The sequence below is a fragment of the Narcine bancroftii genome, chromosome 11 (assembly GCF_036971445.1).
Source record: "Narcine bancroftii isolate sNarBan1 chromosome 11, sNarBan1.hap1, whole genome shotgun sequence".
NCBI classification, from domain to species: Eukaryota; Metazoa; Chordata; class Chondrichthyes; order Torpediniformes; family Narcinidae; genus Narcine; species Narcine bancroftii.
Window position 1 is genome coordinate 100,361,367 of NC_091479.1, and position 21,565 is coordinate 100,382,931.

At 43.8% G+C, this 21,565-nt stretch overlaps 2 protein-coding genes across 8 annotated transcripts in view; one reads left to right on the forward strand and one right to left on the reverse strand.

The window, feature by feature from the left end:
* The window catches only part of nt5dc3 (5'-nucleotidase domain containing 3), a 35,705-nt gene extending 30,694 nt beyond the window's left edge, over positions 1 to 5,011 (forward strand). For both annotated transcript variants that reach the window (XM_069904273.1, XM_069904274.1), the window contains one exon: positions 204 to 5,011. In XM_069904273.1, coding sequence (XP_069760374.1) covers positions 204 to 447 — 244 coding nt within the window. In that variant the 3' untranslated portion in view covers positions 448 to 5,011. The remainder of the gene's footprint in view (positions 1 to 203) is intronic.
* Positions 5,012 to 5,580: 569 nt separating this feature from the next.
* stab2 (stabilin 2) overlaps positions 5,581 to 21,565 on the reverse strand; it is a 198,485-nt gene continuing 182,500 nt past the window's right edge. For 5 of the 6 annotated variants that reach the window (XM_069904271.1, XM_069904267.1, XM_069904268.1 and 2 more), the window contains 8 exons: positions 20,272 to 20,405; positions 17,016 to 17,181; positions 16,826 to 16,932; positions 14,678 to 14,797; positions 11,788 to 12,054; positions 9,290 to 9,427; positions 7,827 to 7,931; positions 5,581 to 5,919 (listed from right to left, as the gene is read on the reverse strand). In XM_069904271.1, the coding sequence (XP_069760372.1) occupies positions 5,908 to 5,919; positions 7,827 to 7,931; positions 9,290 to 9,427; positions 11,788 to 12,054; positions 14,678 to 14,797; positions 16,826 to 16,932; positions 17,016 to 17,181; positions 20,272 to 20,405 (1,049 nt within the window). In that variant the 3' untranslated portion in view covers positions 5,581 to 5,907. Of the gene's footprint in view, positions 5,920 to 7,826; positions 7,932 to 8,210; positions 8,408 to 9,289; positions 9,428 to 11,787; positions 12,055 to 14,677; positions 14,798 to 16,825; positions 16,933 to 17,015; positions 17,182 to 20,271; positions 20,406 to 21,565 lie in introns of those variants that run through there. The other variant, XR_011346802.1, reaches the window with a different exon arrangement.

Consider the following 21,565-nt stretch of genomic DNA (forward strand, 5'->3'; position numbering starts at 1 on the left):
GGGGATGAGGTTACCCAAAATGAAAATAATCAGTATTTTTATTGAGTCTGTTGCCATCAATAATCAGGGCACACCATTGACCAGAAACATCTTGGACCAGGCACAGGAGTACCATGGCCATTTGTTAGTCTGTGGAGAGTTGGGGTGCATGTTTATTTGTTTCCCAGGTAGCCCAGGTACTGATTGTTCTTCTTTTCTTTCAGGGAACTGACCAAGACCATCTTCAACCCCCAGTTTGGGAGCATCTTCCGGACCCACCACAACCCCACCTACTTCTCGCGGAGGCTCTCCCGGTTTGCTGACATCTACATGGCATCCTTGAGTTGCATCTTGAATTACAATCTGCACAACACCTTCTACCCCAGGAGGACTCCGCTACAGCATGAAGCTGCTCTCTGGGCAGACCACCCGTGCAGGGGTGTTGAAGGGGTGGCTCAGATTAAGTGAGGCAGTGGGGAAGCACAAGTGACCAGGGCGAAGCAGTCAGTCCACTCATCAATTTGAGCTTTGCTGTAATAATTTTAGAAGTTTTCAAACTTGAACACCAGTGAGCTGAAATGGAGCGTGCTGGGAGTATGTGTTCAGACAAGCTTTATTCCCACCATGAAGCAGGGGGCGGTACGGTTAGCGTAGTGTTTAGCGCAACACTGTTACAGCGACCAGAACTGGAGTTCGAATCCCGCGCTGTCTGTAAAGAGTTTGTACATTCTCTCTGTGGGTTTTCCCCATGGACTCCAGTTTCCTACACTGTTCAAATCACATGGGGGTTGCAGGTCAATTGGGTGTAATTGGGCAGCACTGGCTCGTGGACTGAAAGGGCCTGTTACTGTGTCATATGCCTAAATTTAAATTAAAAAATTGTAAAATTTGAAAGTGAACATTAACCCTTTGGACTCCGGGTCCTTGTTTTCAGGGACTACCATCTAGACAACAAGTGCATAAACTCCGTGTCCCTGGTTTTCCAAGACTGGCTTTATGTCCAACCACCAGCTGGTTTGTACTGATGGTCGTACTGTAGTTTACCCATGGACCCAGTCTGGAATATATATATTATGGAAGGTTAAAAATGGCCAGAGTCCAAAGGGTTAAGCTACCACTTAATTTCCTGACCTTTCTCTCTAGTTGGAGTTGCGTGGGTAGCCAGTCTTTTCCCACTGCCTTTCAGGTCACCCGACAAGGTCTGAGTGACAGCCCTTGAAGTTTGCTGGTCAGACTCGTGGGATGTTAGACGGGGAAGGTTGTCTCGTGGCCTTCATCATGGGAGAGGATTTGGATTTCCAAGTGAGTGTGATCTGGGCTCTCTTCAGTTGGAACAGGTATCTCTTCCATTGTGCAGGAGTTGGAAGGATCTTTCAGGACCATATTTTGGAGGAGACTCATTACTACGCAGGGGATTATGTGCAAGTACAAGAGATTTGGGTTATTTTGGCATCGTGTCCAGCAGAGACATTGTGTGCTGTAGAGCCTGTTCTGTATTGTTTCTATGTAACTCCACGGCCAGATTACTTAAAGAGCCAGTATTCAGTGCACTGTGCATAGAGTTCAGATTCATATTTCTCTAAATTGTACCCCTACCTCCCCAGTTCATGGTGACCTATTTGTCAATCTTAGTTTGTTAACAGTTAGGCACTGCAACGGCATGGACTGCCCAGTCGCCAACTGCTTCAGTTCCAGACCCCATTGCCACATTGGCATGTCCCTTCATGGTCTCTCACATGCTGCCAGTTTGAAGCCACCCACAAATTGGAGGAACAATACCTTGTGTCTTGTCTTGGCACTTTCCAACCAGATGGCATCAATTTCAACTTCTCTAATTCCTGTTAAACCCACCTCCCTCATCCCCCCTGTATTGGGAAGGGTTGTGGCTGTCATGTGACAGCACTGCTCCCTACCTAGTCAGAGAACACACCAGCTGCCAATCAAGGTTTGTTTCTGCCCCACCCATTAGTGCTCATGTTGCTGTTGAAACCCATGTAAACCACATGGACTGGACTCTCCAGCCTTGCCTGGTCTTGGCCTTGGGCCATTAGCTGTTGTAATTGGATTAACCCTCCTGGCACCGAGCTATTGGTTCCTGTAAATGATCTGGGCTTGACCCTCCAGCACTATAATGGTGCCATGTGCTTTGTTCCAACCATCAGTAACTCCTGATCCAAACCTTCGACATGCCCAGGGCCCTTCGGGAGCCCTTCTTGCCCTCAGCAACCTCTCGTATCCCGCTTCCAATACCCGGTCCCCATGAGCCAATCTGCTGCAGCCTGGTGTGAGCTCTTTGATCACAAGTCACCAATTTTTCACTACCCCGCTTTGTGTTCTCCTGTTGCTGACCTCGAGGGCTGTCTGTGCAGAGTTTGCACACTCTCCTTTGGGCCACCTGGGTTTCTTCTGAGTGCTGTGTCGGCCAGTAGGTTAATTGTCTGTTGTAAATTTGCCCCTTGTTTGTGGCTGAATGGTAGAATCTCGAGGGGTGAGATGGACTGATAAAGATAGGGAAAAATAAGAGAGTGTATGTATGGTGGTTGGCATGGAACCTTTGGGCTGAAGGGCCTGTTTCAATGTTGTTCAAGCCTGATGCATCTCCCAGATCTGTGGGTGCCTTTGTTCCTCCCTGCAGCCATACTTGTACGTGTGTGAAAACTGAATCAAGGAATGCTTTGTTCTTTATTTCTGCGAAGATGGTTTTCCGCAGTGAGTTATTTTTGTGGTGCAAGCAGACGAATATTTCCCCTCCCCTTCAGGATTGTTCAGGGCCTGGTACCTTCTGGGCATTAGCTGAGATTTTGGTCCAAGCCAACCCCCTTCCCATGGGCAACTTCATATGACAAGTGCAGAAGATGTTGCATGTTCCCTTTTACTCCCCCTGGCCCCATCCCACTATCCACGAACACAAATATTCTTCACAGGGGAAGGAGCTCATTTAACATAAACCTGAGCCCTTCATCAAGCAAAAGCCTGAATAAAAAGGTAGGGGAGAGGAGAGGGAGGAAGGGGTAGGGGGAGGAGGAGGAGCACAGACCAATGGGTAAGAGGTCATGGGCACAGCAGGCAATCCAATAATCAAACAAAAGTACAGAGAGTCGTGTTCTGGTAAGTCTCAAAAGGCTGATGTTTCCTTTTCTTGCCTGGTGGTAGATGGGATTCCTGTTCCCGTGCTCCCATTCTAGCTGGGAGCCTTGGATCATCTGCCCTGAAGCTCGCCTGGCCCCTAGTTCCTGCAGAATCTTTCAACGCATTGAATTCATCTGGAAAATTGGCTTGAATGCTGTGCAGTATCACAGAGCAGTGATTTGGTCTGTAAGGAGCGTGCACGTTTTGCCTATGTCTGCATGAGGTGTTCCGGTCTCCTCCCTCCCTGTTATCGTGCTGTGTCTCAAAAGAAGTGCATTAGGGTATTAATAGGAATCACACCCAATGGTTCAGAAAAGCCGGCAGTCCCAACGCCTCGAGCGTGCTGCATTATCATAATGTTACTCTGCGTGGTCTGTGTTGCCTTTTACAATTGGAATGTTGTTGGGTTGGAGCAGTTCAGACTGACCAGAGGTATGTGGGTGTTTAGACAGGAGAGCTGTCAGAATACCAGTGTTCAATGGGACCATTAGGCCAACTAATAATCTCCGTGCTGTGGTTAGTGCAACATTACGCCATCGATCTGGGTTTATCCACAGATCCTTCTCATTTCCAACTGAACTGAAAATAGTCTTAATTGTTCTATTCTAGTCAATGTGTTTATTGCATATGTAGGATTTAGGATGGAAATAAGAGTTGCACTTTTTACTGCTCATGTTCATGGATTTACATTTTAAAATGAAGATCTAAATATGTTGCACTAAAACACTTTTACATTTTAACTATAAATGTTGGTAGAGGTCATGTTCTTTATGGAAAAGGCTTTTAAATTGTAGAATTTGAATTGATTCATGCAAATTTAATGAGATTTATTTTCGTGTGAAAAACGGTTTTTACTCTCAAAAGGTTTTAAAGCACGAGTCGTTGGAAAATCTTCCTTTCTTCTGTAGACTAATGGTGCTTCTCTACAGACAAAGAAGCATAGAATACAATGGCAGGGATGTGATGTTGAATCTTTGTAAGGCTCTGGTGAGACCTCACGTGGAGTATTGTGAGCAGTTTTGGGCTCCTCATTTAAAGAAAGATGTGTTGACATTGGAGAGGGTTCAAAGTAGGTTCAGTAGGATGATTCTGGGAATGAAAGGGTTATCATATGAGGTGCATTTGAAGGCTCTTGGCCTGTACTCATTGGAATTTAAGAGATTGAGGGGGAATCTCACTGAAACATTTCAAATGTTGAAAGGCATGAACAAGTAGATATAGAAAGGTTGTTTCCCACGGTGGGAGAGGCAAGGACAAGAGGGCGTTCACTTAGAACAGAGATGCAGAGTTATTTATTCAGCCGGAGGTTGGTGAATCTGTAGAATTTGATGCCACTGGTAGTTGTGGAGGCCGGGTCATTGGGTGTATTTAAGGCAGAGATTGACAGGTTCTTGATTAGCCAGGGCATCAAAGGTTAGAGGGAGAAGGCCGGGCAGTGGGGAAAATGGATCTGCTCGTGATTGAATGGTGGGACAGACTCAATGGGCTGAATGGCCTATTTCTGCTCCCATCTTATGGTCTTTTCATTGAGAAGGTGTGTTCTGTTTGCTTGCCCCTGATGGCGGAGGAAAGCTGCATTGATGGTGATGAATCTGAGTAAAAACACCTTCAAAGACTTGCTGATCTTTCCTTTAAAAGGTCGTGGTTTCAAGCCCCAGTAGTTAGTGATTGGCCTATAATGTAAGATTTAAGAAGGTCCTTGTGCTTTATTTTGTTGTGAACCTTGCCAAAAATAAAGTACTGGCATAAGTATTTGAAAAAAAAGTCAACTTGAAAGCATTTATAGTATCAACAGTTCCTAAATTATTGATGCCAGAAGCTTTTATGTTTGCAATGTCGATGTGGAAACTCGTTTCTCAAAAAAGGTGGATTGAATAAAGGTAATCCTTGTTCTTGTCTTTCATATTCTTGTGTATGAACTGCCCTTTGTAACCTTCCCATTGTAGCTGTTGACATGCTTAATATGGCAAAGATCAGTGACCATTCTTCCTTCCTCGGTCACACTTCACTTGCTGCACCCAATGGACTGATAACCAGTATTTAACGGAAAAGATTTTTCAGGACAAATTAAAAATGCTGGGTTATGCAGCGCCAAGCACTGGAATTGTTGGGGAGGCCAGGTATGGGGCACCCTGGCAGTCAGGTCACCGGCTCTGCTTGACTGAGTTGCCAGAGGTTCCAGCTTGTGATCCTCCTACTTCCAGCTGCACTCCCTTCACGGCAACTCTTGGTGCTGCCTGAGATCGTGACACCAACTGCTCTTGCCCAGCTGGACAGATGTGGTCACAGGAGTCACATAGAGGTCCATGCACAAGAATGGCTTCAGCCGCAGTGATGGTCAACAGTGGTTGTTCGACACCTGGGAACTTGAAGATCCTACTTCTGAACGTGGAGGGAAGAGGTAAGTGATCTAATTTCAATGCTTTTCACTCAAAATCAAAGTTGCTATTTTTAAAAATATCATCAAGAATCTGTTTTTAAACTCATTTTATTACAATATTTCACTTAGTCTCTTAGCTAAATATTACAATCATTGCTCTAAGAACATTTTATTTGAAAGGGTACTAAAAGATGGTTAAAATGTAGAATTAATTTTCATCCCAGTATCCTCCATCACTGACGAAAAGATGCTCTGTCTCATAATCCAGCTCTGGTTCCAAAGTTCACCGACAACAGGCCATCAATGTTGTCAAGGTAACTGGCAATTGCTTCTAAATGGATATTGCTCAGATTTTCGTTTGCTTGTGCGGCCCACGCACATTGATGCTGTTACTGGTCAGGACAGATGGTTGATGATGGTCAATGTTCACCCTGCAGAAAATGACAAGAGGGTTAGTGGATGTGATCTGCCGACTGTACTTGCGAGTCCTGTTGGAGCAGTGCCCTTTCCCAGTCACCGAGCCTGCACTGTAACAGATGCAGAAATCCTTCGATTCCCGTGTTTTCTTACAACATTGGAATCCATCCAGCCCATTGAGCTCACAGGCCAATCCAATTCGTAGAACCACACAAGAACAGGCCTTCCATGCCTGGGCCAAATCAACGTAAAACTGCTGTTTGCCCTCGAAACTCTTCCCCTTTGCTCATTTAGACCAGTTAGTTTTCCACTCACATCCCACTTTAAGGATGCCAGAGGTGCTCTGTGATTAGTAAGGGATTGCTTAATGTGGTATGTGGGTGGAGAGAAAAAGGTTGAGAACCACTGTTTTAATCATCCCTAATTGACTTGTTATTTGCACGGTTTCTTAACTCCAAAGGAGTTAAAGACTGAACAAACTTCTAGAACAATAAATGCAGTAAGGAAAAATTCAGTGGTTACCTATAAACCCCAGGAGATTAATGATGAATTTCATTCATTTTAATCAAGAATTATATACTTCTAGGGTGGTTCAGGATAATGATAGAATTGAGTCATTCCCCCAGTATTTCTGTGGTTTTACTACAATCACAGCCTCTGCAGACTTTAGTGTTTCATATCATAATGGCCAATTAATTTGTGGTGGTGTTACCCATGTGGATGTAAATATGCCCAGAAACAATGCTAAGGAAGAACAAAAGCCTTTCCCCTTGTCCTGGCCACCTTTATTCCTGAAAAACCATGGCTAACTCAAGTTGCTTGTTATTACTACATGGAGTGAAACATCTGCAGATGCTGTGAATGTAGTAAAAATACCTCAAGGTAGAAGCAAAGCATAGGAAGGTGTCAAAATCAAGATTGAAGACTGGCTGGGGGAGGAGTCCAGACCAACAAAAGGTGTTAACTGGGTATGATGATAGGAGGTGAGAATTTATATTTGCTCTGTGAAAGGAGGCAGGGAAGAGAGAGGCAGCTGCAGGAAAGGCAACAGGGAGAAGCAGTGGGTGGGGGTTTAACATGTTAATATTAATGCCATCCAGTTTGGAGAGTTCCCAGACAGATAAGGTGTTGTTCCACGTCTGGCAGTGAATGTGTCCATGGACAGACGTCAGCAAGGGAATGGGATGGGGGGCCACTGGGAGAGCCAAGATACTCAATGAAATGATCGTCTAGCCTCTCTGATATAGCTGCCCATCGGAGCTTTCTCTGCTCAAATTTGGTCCTGTGATCCCCACATTCAAATAGTTTTGATCCTTCAAAAGAACTTAGTGAACTGTTATGAGCTTTTTGCAATTGTTTTAAAACAGAAAATACCGGAATCACAGCACATCAGGCATTTGCCTTGGTGTGAGAAGTAGAGTTGATGTTTCAAGACCATCATTCTGATATTTTTAAAAAAGTTTATATCATCCCAATTAATGCATAGATGTACAGTCCTAAAGTCTGGACTGCTCAGGGATAGGGTAAGTTTGGATTTTCCAGATTCTCAGACAGCACTTTTAAAATTCAAATTTAAAGAGGAATAAAGAAGAGATGAAGAGGTAAAATTTGATAGTTTATTTGTTAGTTTAATTCATCAAAACCAGAAGTTTAAAGAAAAATGAGGTCAATACTTGACAAAAGTGTAAACTTTTTTTCACTAAAACAGAGCATGTAAAGCTTGAATTGTTGAAAAATACAGTAAACAAATGAATTTTGATAAGATTACCTGTATTAAGTGTGCATCTGTGGCATGGCGCTACATTTTAAATGTTCTGGTGGTCTGGATTTTTGGACTTGTGCTGTATTAGAACTCATTTAAAGTGGAAACGGAAACTATACACTCTCATCTACGCACTTGACACTTCCTGGTGTTTCTTACCGAGAAAGGCTCCTCGTCATCTGCATTCGTGAACTTGTACATCGGGTTACTGAACCTGGAAGGTGATTGGTCATCAAACAAAGAAGCATCATCTTCATCTTTGGACTGAAAGTAACACAACACTTGAGTCAGGGATAGGGTAAGTTTGGATTTTCCAGATTCTCAGACAGCACTTTTAAAATTCAAATTTAAAGAGGAATAAAGAAGAGATGAAGAGGTAAAATTTGATAGTTTATTTGTTAGTTTCATTCATCAAAACCAGAAGTTTAAAGAAAAATGAAGTCAATACTTGACAAAAGTGTAAACTTTTTTTCACTAAAACAGAGCATGTAAAGCTTGAAGTGTTGGAAAATACAGTAAACAAATGAATTTTGATAAGATTACCTGTATTAAGTGTGCATCTGTGGCATGGCGCTACATTTTAAATGTTCTGGTGGTCTGGATTTTTGGACTTATGCTGTATTAGAACTCATTTAAAGTGGAAATGGAAACTATACTGCATTCGTGAACTTGTACATCGGGTTACTGAACCTGGAAGGTGACTGGTCATCAAACAAAGAAGCATCATCTTCATCTTTGGACTGAAAGTAACACAACACTTGAGTCACATCAGGAGATGTTAGGAAAGATGAAGAGAGGCTCAAGAAGGTAGGTTATAAGATCTCCCTTAAAGAGGGATAGCAGGTTGGTGATGCTGTTACTGGAACCAAAGGTGGGGCAATTAAATGTAGAAATGTACAAGAGACCAGAACTGGAAGAAGACAGAGCCGGCAATGAGGAAGATAGATAAGTTCATTGAATGGTGTCACCACCACAACCTTGCACTCAACTTTAGCAAAACTAAGGGACAGATTGTGGATTAGGAAATCAGGAGAACATGAATCAATCCTCATCGAGGGGTCAGCAGTGGAAAGAGTTAAGAACTTCACGTCAATGCAATCATGAAGAAGGCTCACCAATGGCTAAACTGTGTGAGGAGTTTGAATACATTCATCAAAGACTTGCAAATTTGTACAGGTGTACCGTGGAGACATTCTGATTCGTGGTGCCATTGCACAGGACAGGAAAAGACTATAGAGAGTTGTGAACTCAGCCAGTGCCATCATGGACATTTACAAGAGGCAGTGTTTTAGAGCAGCCTCTATCCTCAAGGACACCTACCACCCAGTAGGAAGGAGGGACAGGAGCCTGAAAATGAATTCCCAGCAGCACCTTCCCCTCTGCCGTCAGATTTCTGAGTGGACCATGAACCACTACCTCTCTTCTTTAGCACTAATTTATTTTCTTTTCAAATGTAATTGATAGCAATATTTGCACCTGTAACATTGCTGGAAAAAAAAAGAATTTTGAGACAGGTTCATGACAATATATTTTGATTCTTCCCTTCTAACAGAACCAGCTACAAGTGGAAATAGGATCAGGGGGTGGAGAATGCACGTCTCCCAATGCCCTTGACATGTTACCTTGAAATATTGGAAGGTGAAGGGTCCACGTTTGTGCTTGTGGTAATAATACAGAGCGACGGCCAAACCAGTTATTGCCAGCACACAGGTGAAGAACACAGCAAGGCCAAGCCCAGTGTGAACAACCGTAGCTTTAACCTGGTCACAAACAAAAAGTTATTGCAATTTCCATGGTAATTTGAATGACAGCCTTGTGCATTAAGATACCATTGTTAATGTGTCAGTGACTGGGGGGTGTGTCACAGACCAAAGAATCAAGACTATAAAATCAGCAAGCCAAAGGTTTGGTCAAAGAGATGTGTCATTGAAGAACAACTCACACAGGGAGACAGATGGAGTAGTTTCAAGGGTAGTTTCTTTCCTGCTGCTGCCAGAATCTTGGTCGGTAACAGATGATGCCCCTGCTCTATCAAATTGTATTTTCCTCTATATCCTGCATTTTGTAATGCTACTTACTGTAACATTATCCCTGAATTATTATTGCATTCCTCATGTATGAGTTGATCTGCCTGGGTAGCACTCAAAACAAAGTGTATCTCAATTAACAATGAATTTTGCATCTAAATTACAGAATGCAGATGCCCTGTTCCTGCAGGATAATTTTCTGACTAAAAGCACTGAATGGAAGAAATTTGCTTAAAATCATCTGCAGCAGAAGGGTGACTGAGAAATTGTCCAGTCATCTCCATTTTAGCCAGGATCTGCAGGGCCTCTAATTATAGTCAATGGAATACCAGCACAACCATGAGATGACAGGGCTGAATCTTAGAATCCGAGGAACATTATTACAGTGAGTAGGTGGCCATTCAGCCCATTGAGACAATGGCGTCACTAGGGCTGGTCTCACTCCCCCTCCCCATGGACTTCCTCTCGTACCAGACCCTACAGAATCCATAGTAAAACATTTTTTACACTAATGTTATTCATAAATCGTAATTCCCGTCGATCACTGAAGGTAACGGCAACAGTAGTGAGATAAACAACCAGCAAAATTAAAATTACACCTTTAAAGGACAATAGAATACGCAGCGCCTAAATGTATTTACATTTACATTGTTTCATCTGCTTAAAATGAAAACTTGGTAAGAAAACAATAGAATTCAAAATAAAAATGTTTAACCAAATTGTTTTGTAAAATCTTTCTTCATTGAAAGAATTAGTAACTGAATGGAACCTTTTCCTTTAATTGCTACTTCATTTTTCAAAAAGGTTATTGCTGTCGGTTCACAGGTACTAATGTGACCACAATATTATAGCTAAAACACCAGCAGCAAAGGAAATAACAGCTCGTGCTTGTAGCGAATGCAGACGAAACCATGCGATTCACAGCACTGTTGTCATTGGGTAATAATGACAGCTCTGGCCGGAGTGAAGTAGAAGGTTCAAAAAGTAAATGAGCATCGAGTTTTAGCTTTGTAGGTCTATTGATACATGTAACCTGAACTTACAAAAAATACTTTTGTTATTACTAACTACAGGGCTATTTAAAAAAAAATTCTGCTGAAATCATAGGACAAAAGCAGTCATTTTGGTATTTCCCCCCCCCCACCCCCCCCGTGACACCAGTGCACTGAGACGTGCAATCCAACTCTCCTTTCATAACTGATCCCTCATACATGACACGGCAATGCAGCTGCAGTGGGGTGGAGAAGGCGGCGAATGGGCCACCTTCAGTGGGCAGCCCATTGGGTCCAAACGTAAGGCTGTCACATCAGAATGTAAAACTTTGGTTTGGCTGCACTTGGAATATTGTGTGCAATTCTAGTCACCCCCCCCCCCCCCCCTCATTACAGGAAGGATGTGGAGGCTTTGGAAAGGGGATGAGGAGATTTACCACAATGTTGCCTGAATTAGAGGCAAGGTTATTGCACGCTGTTACAGGGGCAGCCATTGGGACCTGGGTTTGAATCCCGCGCTAACTGTTGGGTTTCCTTTGAGGGCTCCCATTTCCTCCCACCCTTCAAAATATACTGGGGGGGGGGAATTACACAATGGTGTGTAATTGGATGGCACGGGTTCGTGGGTTGAAAGGTCCTGTTACCTTGCTGTATGTCTAAATTTAAAAAGGTAAACTATGGGGAGAGGTTGGACACTAAGTGGGAGGCCAGCTAATTTATAAAACAGAGTGTAGACAGCCAGAATCTTTGCCCCACTATAAAACTCCGAGGATATATGTTTAAGGTGAAGGGGGGGCGGGGGCAAGATTTAAAGGAGATGTGTGGGCATTTTTTTTGTTAAACACATGGAATGATGGATGTCTGGGATGGGTTGTCGAGTAGTGGATGCAGATACAATAGTAGCATTTAAGTGGCTTCTAGATAGATGTGAATATGCAGGGAATAGAGGTGCAGCAGTTTTACTTTAAGTTGGGCATCTTGTTAGGCAGAGATACCTGGGCTAACGGAGTTGTTCCACATTCTATAAATAAAACTTAAGTCTAATTGTACATAAAATGCTTTCTTAAATACATCTTGTTGGTAAGTGATACAAAAGCTTACTGGTTCAGGAGGAGCCTGAAAAGGCTTGTTGATGGCATGAATGATACCATTTGATGCAAGTATGTCCCAGGCAACAATTGGTCGGTCGTTGACCAGCTTTGTAACCGGTTGATTGAACTCTGGACTCGGAGGGAGACTGTCTCTTGTTTCTGTCACAAGCAGAGATTGACCGATCTGACTCAGTATGATGGTTCCATTCTCCATTTTGTGGTACACGAGGCTGTTGTGAATGGAGAAGTGGTACTCGATGTCTCGACCGGAAAGGGTCTGCAAATAAAAAAAAATTGTCACAAGTGGAAAAGAAACAATCTGCAAGAGGAACTCAGCAGGTCGAACAACATCGTTGGTGGGGGGGGGGGGGGGGGGCGGGGGGGAGATGGGAGAGAAAGGAATTGTCAACTCTACTCTCGATGAAAGGTTATTACTTGGAATGTTGATAATTTCATTTCGCTGCCACAGATGCCGAGTTACTGCAGCAGATTGTTTTGTCCTTCCAGATCCCAGCATCTGCGGTCTCCTGTGTGTCCAATCAGTGGATCTTACTTAGGCTTGAAGCTGCCACCCTGTGGGAGATTTTGAAATGAACTACAACTGGTGGCGATCAATTCGAGAGGCCAATTCCAGGAGGTTATAAGTAGTGGAGACCAGCCCCTATCACTGCCAACCCTCCCAGGAAGCGGGAAAACTTACCGGGCCTGCTGCACTCGGGAGCCTTTCCCACTGCCCCATGATTTACTGGTTAATCGACAACCCGGCATTTTAAGGGGGGGTCCCAACTCCAGCGGTGACAATGTGAGAGCAGGTTGTGCTTTCACATGCCAGAAGGCAATTAGTGAGTTAACTCAGCCAGACTCTGAAACTTGCCCTCACCAAGTGTCAGAGTCCAGTTGAATTTAACTCACCCTGCCAAGTTGTGATGTTTCATCGCACGATTACTGGGTACGGATCCAGTAAATTACCTGGTTCAACCCACATGTAAAAGGGGCTGTGCATAATGGCATTGCAAGAGCCTTGAAATCTACAGATCTTCAAGGTGTAGAAACTTCAGACAGGGTGCAGAGGAGATGTTGCTGACATTGGTCATAATGACAGGGTTGTCAGAACTGAGGCTTTTCTCTTTGGATCAATGAAGGATGAGATATGACAATGGAGGAATATAAGATTGTAAGGGACAGGGTAGATAGCCAGCTCCTTTACTCAGGGCAGCAATGACGAATACTAGAGGACATCTGTACAAGGTGAGTGGAGGAAAGTTTAGGGGCAATGTCACAGGATTTTTTTAATATACTCAAGAGTAGCGGGTGCTGGGAGTGGTGGTGGAGATTGGTACAACAGGGACATTCAAAAGACAAGCAACATGGATGCAAGAAAAATAAGAGGGTATGGGTGGGTGTGAGATAGGGAAGGGTTAGATCTGTTCTCAACCTTTTCCAACCGCCCTCCCATTCAGATGCTACCTAAAGTAATCTCTTACTGACCACAAAGCATCTATGGCCCCGAAGGAATGTAAGCAGGAAAAAAAAGGTTGAGAACCACTGGACGAGATAGTTGTGAAGCAGGTTTACATCGGTCAGCACAGTATCGTAGGCTGAAGGGGGTGTGCAGTGCTCTTATGTTCTAACCCCCAGTCACCCAATTTTAGGAAGAATATTAATAAGTTGGAAGGGGTGCAAGGGAGATTCACCAGAATGTTGCCAGGACTGGAGGGCTGGAGTTTTTGCAGGAGGTTTGGACTTTATTCTTGAGGCTACAAGAAGCTGAGGCATGATCTTGGAGATTTATAATGAGAGACGTGGATTCGGTAAATGTTCATTGTCTATATCCCAGGGAAGATGATTATAAAACTAAAGGATATAGGTTTAAGGTGAGGGCAGAGAGACTTAAGAGGGACCTGAGGGGCAACTATTTCTGTATCTGAAACAAGCTTCCAGAGGAAGCTATAGAAGCAGGACCAATTAGACGTTCAAAAGTATAAGGGCTAAATGCAGGCAAAACGCAGAATGCCAACTTGGCTGGGATAGACAAATAGGGCTGAAGGGCCAACATTGGGACTACATTTCTGTTGCTGGACTCCATTACTCAGTGGGTATTGGAAGAATGTTGCCTTTTCAGAGAAAATCTAGAATCAAGAGTATAGATAAGAGTAGATGCAAGCAGATCTTTTCCACCGATGTTGGGTGAGACAGGAGCTGGCAGACGCGAGTGAAGGGTGAAATGTTTACAGGGAACATTGGTGGGGTAGGGAACTTCCTTGTGGAGAGGGGTGAGAGTGTGAAATGAGCTGCCAGCGGAAGTGCTGGATGTGGGCTCGATTTTGACATTTAAAAAAAAATTTGGACAGGTATTTAGATGGGAGGGATGTGGCCTGGGGGCAGGTTAATGGGACTCAGTAGAATAATAGCACAGACTAGATGAGCTGAAAGGCCTGTTTCTGTGCTTCTAGAGTTCAGAGTCTAAACATTATCAGTTGCCTTGTTTGGACAGAAATCAAGTGTTTCTCTTTTCTCTCAGAGATTTGTGATCTTTGGAATTTTCTGCCTCAAAAGACCAGTGGAGGACCAACCAAGGGTTGCAAAGCCATGATGTATTGAGATGTCAATTAGATCAACCATGTCCTTGTTAAATTGGGACTTGGGTTAAAGGAGCTGGTTCTTGCTCATATCTGTTCTTAATTCTGATATAGACAATAGTGAGAGTTTGTTGTCATACACACAAGTTCAATGCACTGAAATTCTCCTTGTTACCTGAAGCCACACAGATGTGTAAAATACAGTGACTATAAATTAATTTGTACATTGTTTATTAGAATTTATCAAGTATAAATTGAATAAGATATGCAGGTTCCCATGTTAGCCTCGATTTAGTTTGTTAAAGAGCACTGAATCCTTACCGTGTTTGCATAGAATCCAGAGTTGACTGGAACAAACAAGGTGCCTTTGACAGAAAGGTTAGTGAGAACATCGACAAACTCTCGCCCGTTCATTGTGGTGTTTGCATAATTTAGAATTTGCTGGAAATAAGAGAACATCATTTCAGTCACACTTCCCAACTTCGTAGGTCCACTATTGACAGTTCAGATACAAACCTGGGATTCTTTGTCCTGCGGGCCAGGCAGAATTTCTACTTATTGGTAGCACAAAAAAGCTGCTCAAGGAAAGCTTCATGTACAAAGGAGAGATGTAAGAAAGAAGCGCAAACTATGAATATGTGAGCCAATAACCAGGCGTTCAGCAGTCACCCACAACTCTGGTAGTGGTTTTAAGGAGGCCCCCTTCCCTCCAGTTGCAGGTCAAGCAGTTAGTCAAGGAGGTTCTGGGTATAAATTTAATGCTTAGATATTTTAATTTTTAATGAATGTTCAGATTCCTGAATGAACCTCACTGGTATAATGTTACCTTTGCTATGATCTAACTGATCTCTCTCTGTAATTCTGCACTCTTATTATTGCAAGCTGGACTGCTTGCAACATGAACTTTCTCACCTCACAAGAACATAAGAAATAGGAGCAGGAGTTGGCCACCCGGCCCATCGAGCCTGCTCCGCCATTCAATGAGATCATGGCTGATCTCCACCAATCTCCCTTTTCCCCATATCCATTTAATTCCCTTACTCTGTAAAAAATTAGTCCTTGTCTTAAATATATTTACTGAGGTAGCCTCCAATTCCATGTACATGTGACAATAAAGTTAATCTGAAGTCTTTAATCACCACTCCCCCCCCCACCCCCTTTATGACTCCTCTCCCTCCAGCTGACCCCTTGGTTTTTCTTGCCTTTCTCCCACTCTGCCAATCTACTGCCTCTATTCATCATGTTTCACCTCCCCTTGGTTCACCGATCTCAACACAGGGCTTCTCTCCACCTTCCCAGGCCCAGTGAAGGGTTCTGGCCCTAAATGTCGACCATTCTTTCTGTCCCACTGATCCTGCTCGACCTCTAGCAGCTGATGGCCTCACCTCCTGGCCTTTTGGCCGAACAAGTATTTTGCAACAAAAGATTACAATAGTACACAAGTTCTAAACCGATAACAAATACAAAAGATAAACAGGTAATAAATATTCACAGTTATCGTAGCATGAGAGAAAAGAAGTGGTGTTACAATAGTGTAGGGAGTCCTTTAGCGGTGTCAGTGCAGTCCCTGATTAGCAGTAAAATAGATAAGGAATTCAGAAAAAAATTTAGCACGTGGAACTTGCGAGTAGATGGAATAGCACTGGTATATGTAAGGGTTAGTTAATGTGTTAATGGAGGATAGTGATAGAGCAAAATGTAAGGACAGGACCGAATGTGATTTAAAGACATTTAGAGAGGTACACGGGGTATGGGCTGAACGCAGGTCAATGGGACCTGGTTGGCATAAATTTAAATTTAGACTGGGGTGGCCAACCTTTTAATTTAGACATACTGCACCATTACAGGCCACTTTAGCCCACGAATACGTACTGGAGGGTGTAGGTTAATTGGGCAACATGGACTTGTGAGCCGAGATGGTCTGTTATTGTGCAGCATGTCTAAATTAAAAATTAAAAGGTTGGCTACCCCTTATTTAGACTTACAGGATGTTAACAGGTCATTGCAGCCCATTGGTCCATGCTGCTCAATTTTCACCCAATTGACATACAGCCCCTGGTACATGGATAAATTGGGCCGAAGGGTCTTTGCTGTGCTTTAAAACCTTAAAGTAGGGAGTGAAACAGAAAAGTCAGCAGATACTGTGATTGTAGTAAAAACACAAATGCTGGAGGAACTCAGCAGGTCTCGCAGCATTCATAGGAGGTGAAGGTATATTGCCAATGTTTCGGCCCTGAGCCCTTCAAGGTATAAGTGAAAGAACAGGCCTGATGAAGTCAACACCAAAGTAGTCAGAGATGTAGCGGGGGGAAGGTGAGTAGAGAATAAACACGAGTTGTTGGAGAAAGAACGCTTTATCATGTCTCAAAGTGTCGAACTTGTGTAAAATATAAATGTTTATGTGACAGCGTACGGAATCCAGCAAAGTGAAACAGCAATGTCTTGTTCCACACGCTGTCATCTACTCACTGTTAAGAAGGAGGAAAACTTGTCGATGGAGGTTAGAACTTGTAACATGTTTCCATTGCACGAATATCCATCGCCCACGTAACCGTCCTTGCACACGCACTCTACGTCTGCAGCCAGAAAAGTGAGCAAAGGTTGAGTGAGGAACTGTCCACATCAAAGGTATCCACGGGTCGGAGGGAGCCTGTCCTACCTTTCATTCTGTAGCAGTAGGCGTCCCAGGTCTCGCTGGTATTAGGTCTGGGGCCGTAGTCCACGATGCCCACGTGACCCTCTCCACATTTCGGGTTGGAGTAACTGGTTGGATAAGACACCCTCTGTTGATTCAACCATCCAGCAGCACACATGTGGTAACCTGCCTAGAATCGGAATCAGATGGTCATTCAACACACCTTCAGTTTCAAGATTCCTTTGTTGTCATTAACCATTGCCTGCTGTAAAGGCACACTGAGAGGTGCCACTAGCCCAGGGCCCCAACAATAAGAAAAAGAGAAGCCCCTTCAGAGTCACCGAGTGTTCATGGATTCACCTCCTGCGCTCCCACAGCCTCTACAGCCGCACTGTCTCCTGTCCATTCCAGTGGTGAACTTGAGTTCCCAGATCCGAACCCACAATATGCTCAGGAAGCTTTCAGCACCTGAGGCCCCTTTGGTAGTCCTTCATGCTCTTGTCACCCCTCTTGATGCTTGGTTTGCACAAGATGGTCTTCAGCAACCTGTGAACTGGTGTGAGTCCTTCGGTTGCTGAGCTTCTCGCTGGTCCACTGCTATGGTCTCCCACCATTCCCAGGATTCTGCCTCTCAGCGAGGAGAGGAAGGGGTTCGGGGGAGGGGAGTCGGGACAAAGTGCAGCAGAAGAAGCTCGATTGCAATCGTGAAGTTCAGTGTAAATTAGACATTGGCACACGCGAGAGACTGGAATCTGGAGCAAGGAACAATTTGCTGGAGAAATTCGGCAGGTTAAACAGCATCTGTGGGAGATAAAGAATGACTGATGCCTCGAGGTGGAGGGTTGATATCTCAACTATCAACCCTTCCAACAGCTCCCATTATATCACCTACCCTGCTGCCTAGATTACAGTACAGGCACTCTCTCCCCCTGCTGGTTTTCTTCAAGCACTTTCTATTTTTGTGTCACTGAAGCAATTTAATTCAAAGTTTAACGTTCAGATTTATTGTCAGATTACATACATGACATTCCATACAACCCTGAGATTCTTTTCCTTGCAGGCCAGGCAGATTTACCACTTATTTGCAGTGCAAAAAAAAAACTGTTCTGAGGTTTGTACACAGAAGAGAGAAATGTAAACAAAGAAGGAAGTGCAATCAAACTGGGCAAAACAGAAAATTAATATTCATTAATAAATGATGTGCAAAGTTAGAATTGTTAAATCAGACTCTTAAATTAGTCCCAGATTGAGTTTGTTGTTGAGGAGTCTGATGGTGGAGGGGGAGCAGCTGGACCTGAACCTGGTGGGGCGAGTCTTGCGGCAACTAGACCTTTATCAAACTCTTTGTTATTCTGTTCAAGTTTTTGTGTTTCTCTGAGATGTTTTTCCAACATTTTCTATTTTGGTCTCATAGATGCAATTTGATTCTATCAAACTCTTTGTAATACTATATAACACTGTAAGTTCCATGTTCTCCATTCAATCTCCCTCCAAGATTAACAAGCCATTCATTCCAGTTAGATGCCAATGTTCAACAGCATCTCCGACATCCATGACCTCTATCTCCAGGAAGGACAAATGCCAGGGAAAACCAACAGTGCCTGATTTCTCTCCAAGTTGCACTCCATCTCTATTTGGAAATACATCACCATTCCTTCATCACCTCCAGATCTACATCCTGGATCTGTCCACCCAACCCAATGGGTGATACAGTTGGCAAAGGGGTATTATAGCCAGCGGTCCAGGTTCAAATCCAGCACTGTCTGTAAGGGAGTGATTCCAAAAATAGGTTCTGTAGAAAGGTCCAAGGGTTCCGCAGAAGAAATAACTGGGACCTCTCTGTTTTTAAAAAAATTACTATTTACTTTTAATTCCATTTGTTTCCTGGGGGAGGGGGGAGGAGAGACAAGATGGTGGCCACATGGGGAGGGGAGGGGGAGAGGCCCTCTGCTGGTGCTCACCTTGGTTACTCATTTGCACAATACTTGCCCCAATTGGTGATCAGGCTAGGCCTGTCTGTCAAAAGGTTTCCGGCAACAGTGTTCCAGACCAATTAGCAGGGGGAAGGTGGGGGAGGTGGGGGGAGGGGGGGTGGGGGGGAGAAAGGATTGTGACGTCTCTCTTCCCACCTGAACAGCCAATCACCAAGCTGTGGATCCATGTTGACCACTGCGCTCACTCACCATGTGTGATCAGCACGGCAGAAATTCTTGATCTCTGTTTCCCCCTTCCCCCTCAACTTGTGTGGTGTGTTCCAATCCTCACTGATGGATGGTGCAAACCGTGCCACTGGAGCTAACCTGTTTCTGCAAGATGAGGGAGCAGCCAAAAGGGAGGGGAAACCCATTCATTGATGCGACTCGTGCGATTGCAACAACTTGGATCCAGCTTCTCACGGGAACAACCACCAAAGCAGGCAAGTTGCCCTGCTCCAGGGTCCAGCTGCACACAGGTAGGGTGAGAGGCTTCCACTAGGAGCTGGACATTTGATTTGGAAAATAAAGAAAAAAGCGAACAACAGTTGAGGAAAGGCAGCCACCAGAGCCCATTGACTGTGGGTTTGGGTTTGATGAGGAGTTGAGTGGATGCTGTATTTACAACCATAAATTCCAATTGGTAGAATATACCAGTAAAAGCCATCCACTATCTGCAGTCCATGACTTCACATAACCCAAACTGGGAAGCTAAACAGGTCCTACATCTTGCCCAAGGATGACATGTTGGCTATTGGACAGGAGGAGTGCCTTACACCTCCTTTTGCTGAACAATTGAACAGCACTGACACTGAAAGACCATTTAGGGATGGGAATAAGGGCTGGTTATGCCAACAAGACCCACACCTCATGAATAAATATAAACAAGCCAGCTTTGTGGATAGTAAAAACCAAAATATTTGGAGGAACTCAGCTGGTTTTGCAGCGTCCATAGGAGGTAAAGATATATAACCAACGTTTTGGGACTGAGCCCTTCTTCAAGGTACAAGCAAGAACCAGGAAAGCATCTGAATAAAACAGAAGAAATGGCAGGGGGAGGAATCCAGACCAACAGGCAAAAGGTATTATTTGGATATGATGAGAGGAAGGGTGAGAATTGATTTTGTCTCTGTGAAAGGAGATAGAAGGAAAAAGAAGAGAGAGAGAGAGACATAGGTGGAGGGAAGGTGATGGGGGAAGGGGGGGTGTTTAATGGAAGCCGGAGAAGTTGATGTTAATGGCATCTGGCTGGAAGATTCCCAGACAGAAGTCAAGGCATTGAGGATGCACGGCAAATGGATACAGACCTGCTGAGCGTAGGAAAGCTGGTTATACGTAGCCAGTACTGCATCATGTCCAAGACATAGCTTCTGTGCTTCTGTATAGTTGAGTTTGTATTGTCCCTTTTTGGATCGAAGATGGAATATTCCCACTTTTTTGTCTGAAGAAGAACAAAAATACATTTCTTACAAAATCTGGGATAAATCGAGTCATTCACCTTCATGTATGTTACAGTGACACCAGAATCAATCTGCTATTTTATTATATCGGAATAACAGTTTGATTGTTAATTTTTATTATATAATAAACAGCTCACATTTATTGAAAGTGCATTCACTTTTTTGCATTGATATGTAATGAGTTTATACATAGCTCAAATCCCAGTCTCATTGTTAATTCTCCGCAATATTCAATAGGTCCATAGAACTTTAAGACAGGAGCAGAAGTAGGCCATTTGGCCCATCGTAGCCACTCTGCCATTCCGTCATGAGCTGATCCATTCTCCTACTCAGCCCCACTCCTCTACCTTCTCCTCATAACCCTGACTATTCAGATACCAACCAATCTCTCCCTTAAATACACCCAATGACCTGGCCTCCACAACCACCTGTGGCAGCAAATTCCAGAGGTTTACCACCCTCTGGCTAAAGAAATTCCTCCACATCTCAGTTTTAAATCCCGATTGTGCCCTCTTGTTTTGTCGCCCCTACTTTGCCACATCTACTCTGTCCAGGCCTTTCAACATTCAAAATTCTTCTCTGAGAACTCCAAGGAGTCCAGTCCAAGAGCCGTCAATTGTTCCTGATACGCTAATCCCTTCATTCCAGGAATCATTCTTCTGAATCTTCTCTGAACCACTCCCCAATGCCAATACATCCCACTGTACCCCATACTCCAAGTAAGTCCCTTTCTCTGCTTCAAAATATTGTAACTTTCCCGAGTACGTGGGGGGACTTGGGATTAATGTATCATGTTTTAACTAGCATTGCACGAGACCCCCGATCAGAGATATTTAAGAATCAGATTTAGAGATACAGGCACTTCCGGCCCATGAGCCCCCATGTCACCCAAATGCACCAATTAACCTACCAACCCTGTATGATTTAAACTTCAGAACTAGAGCAGAACTTCTAATGTTAAATCTTCTCATAGGAACATCTTCCCCCAGAGTACAATGAAGCCCTGGAGGGTTGTGGTGATGAGACAACAGCGGGCATTCAGTCACAGTATCCTGTGACCGTGTAAGTCATCCTAAATAATTATACATATTTATTCCGATTATTGATGTGGTCTTTATGGACTGTGATTTGTGTGTGCACC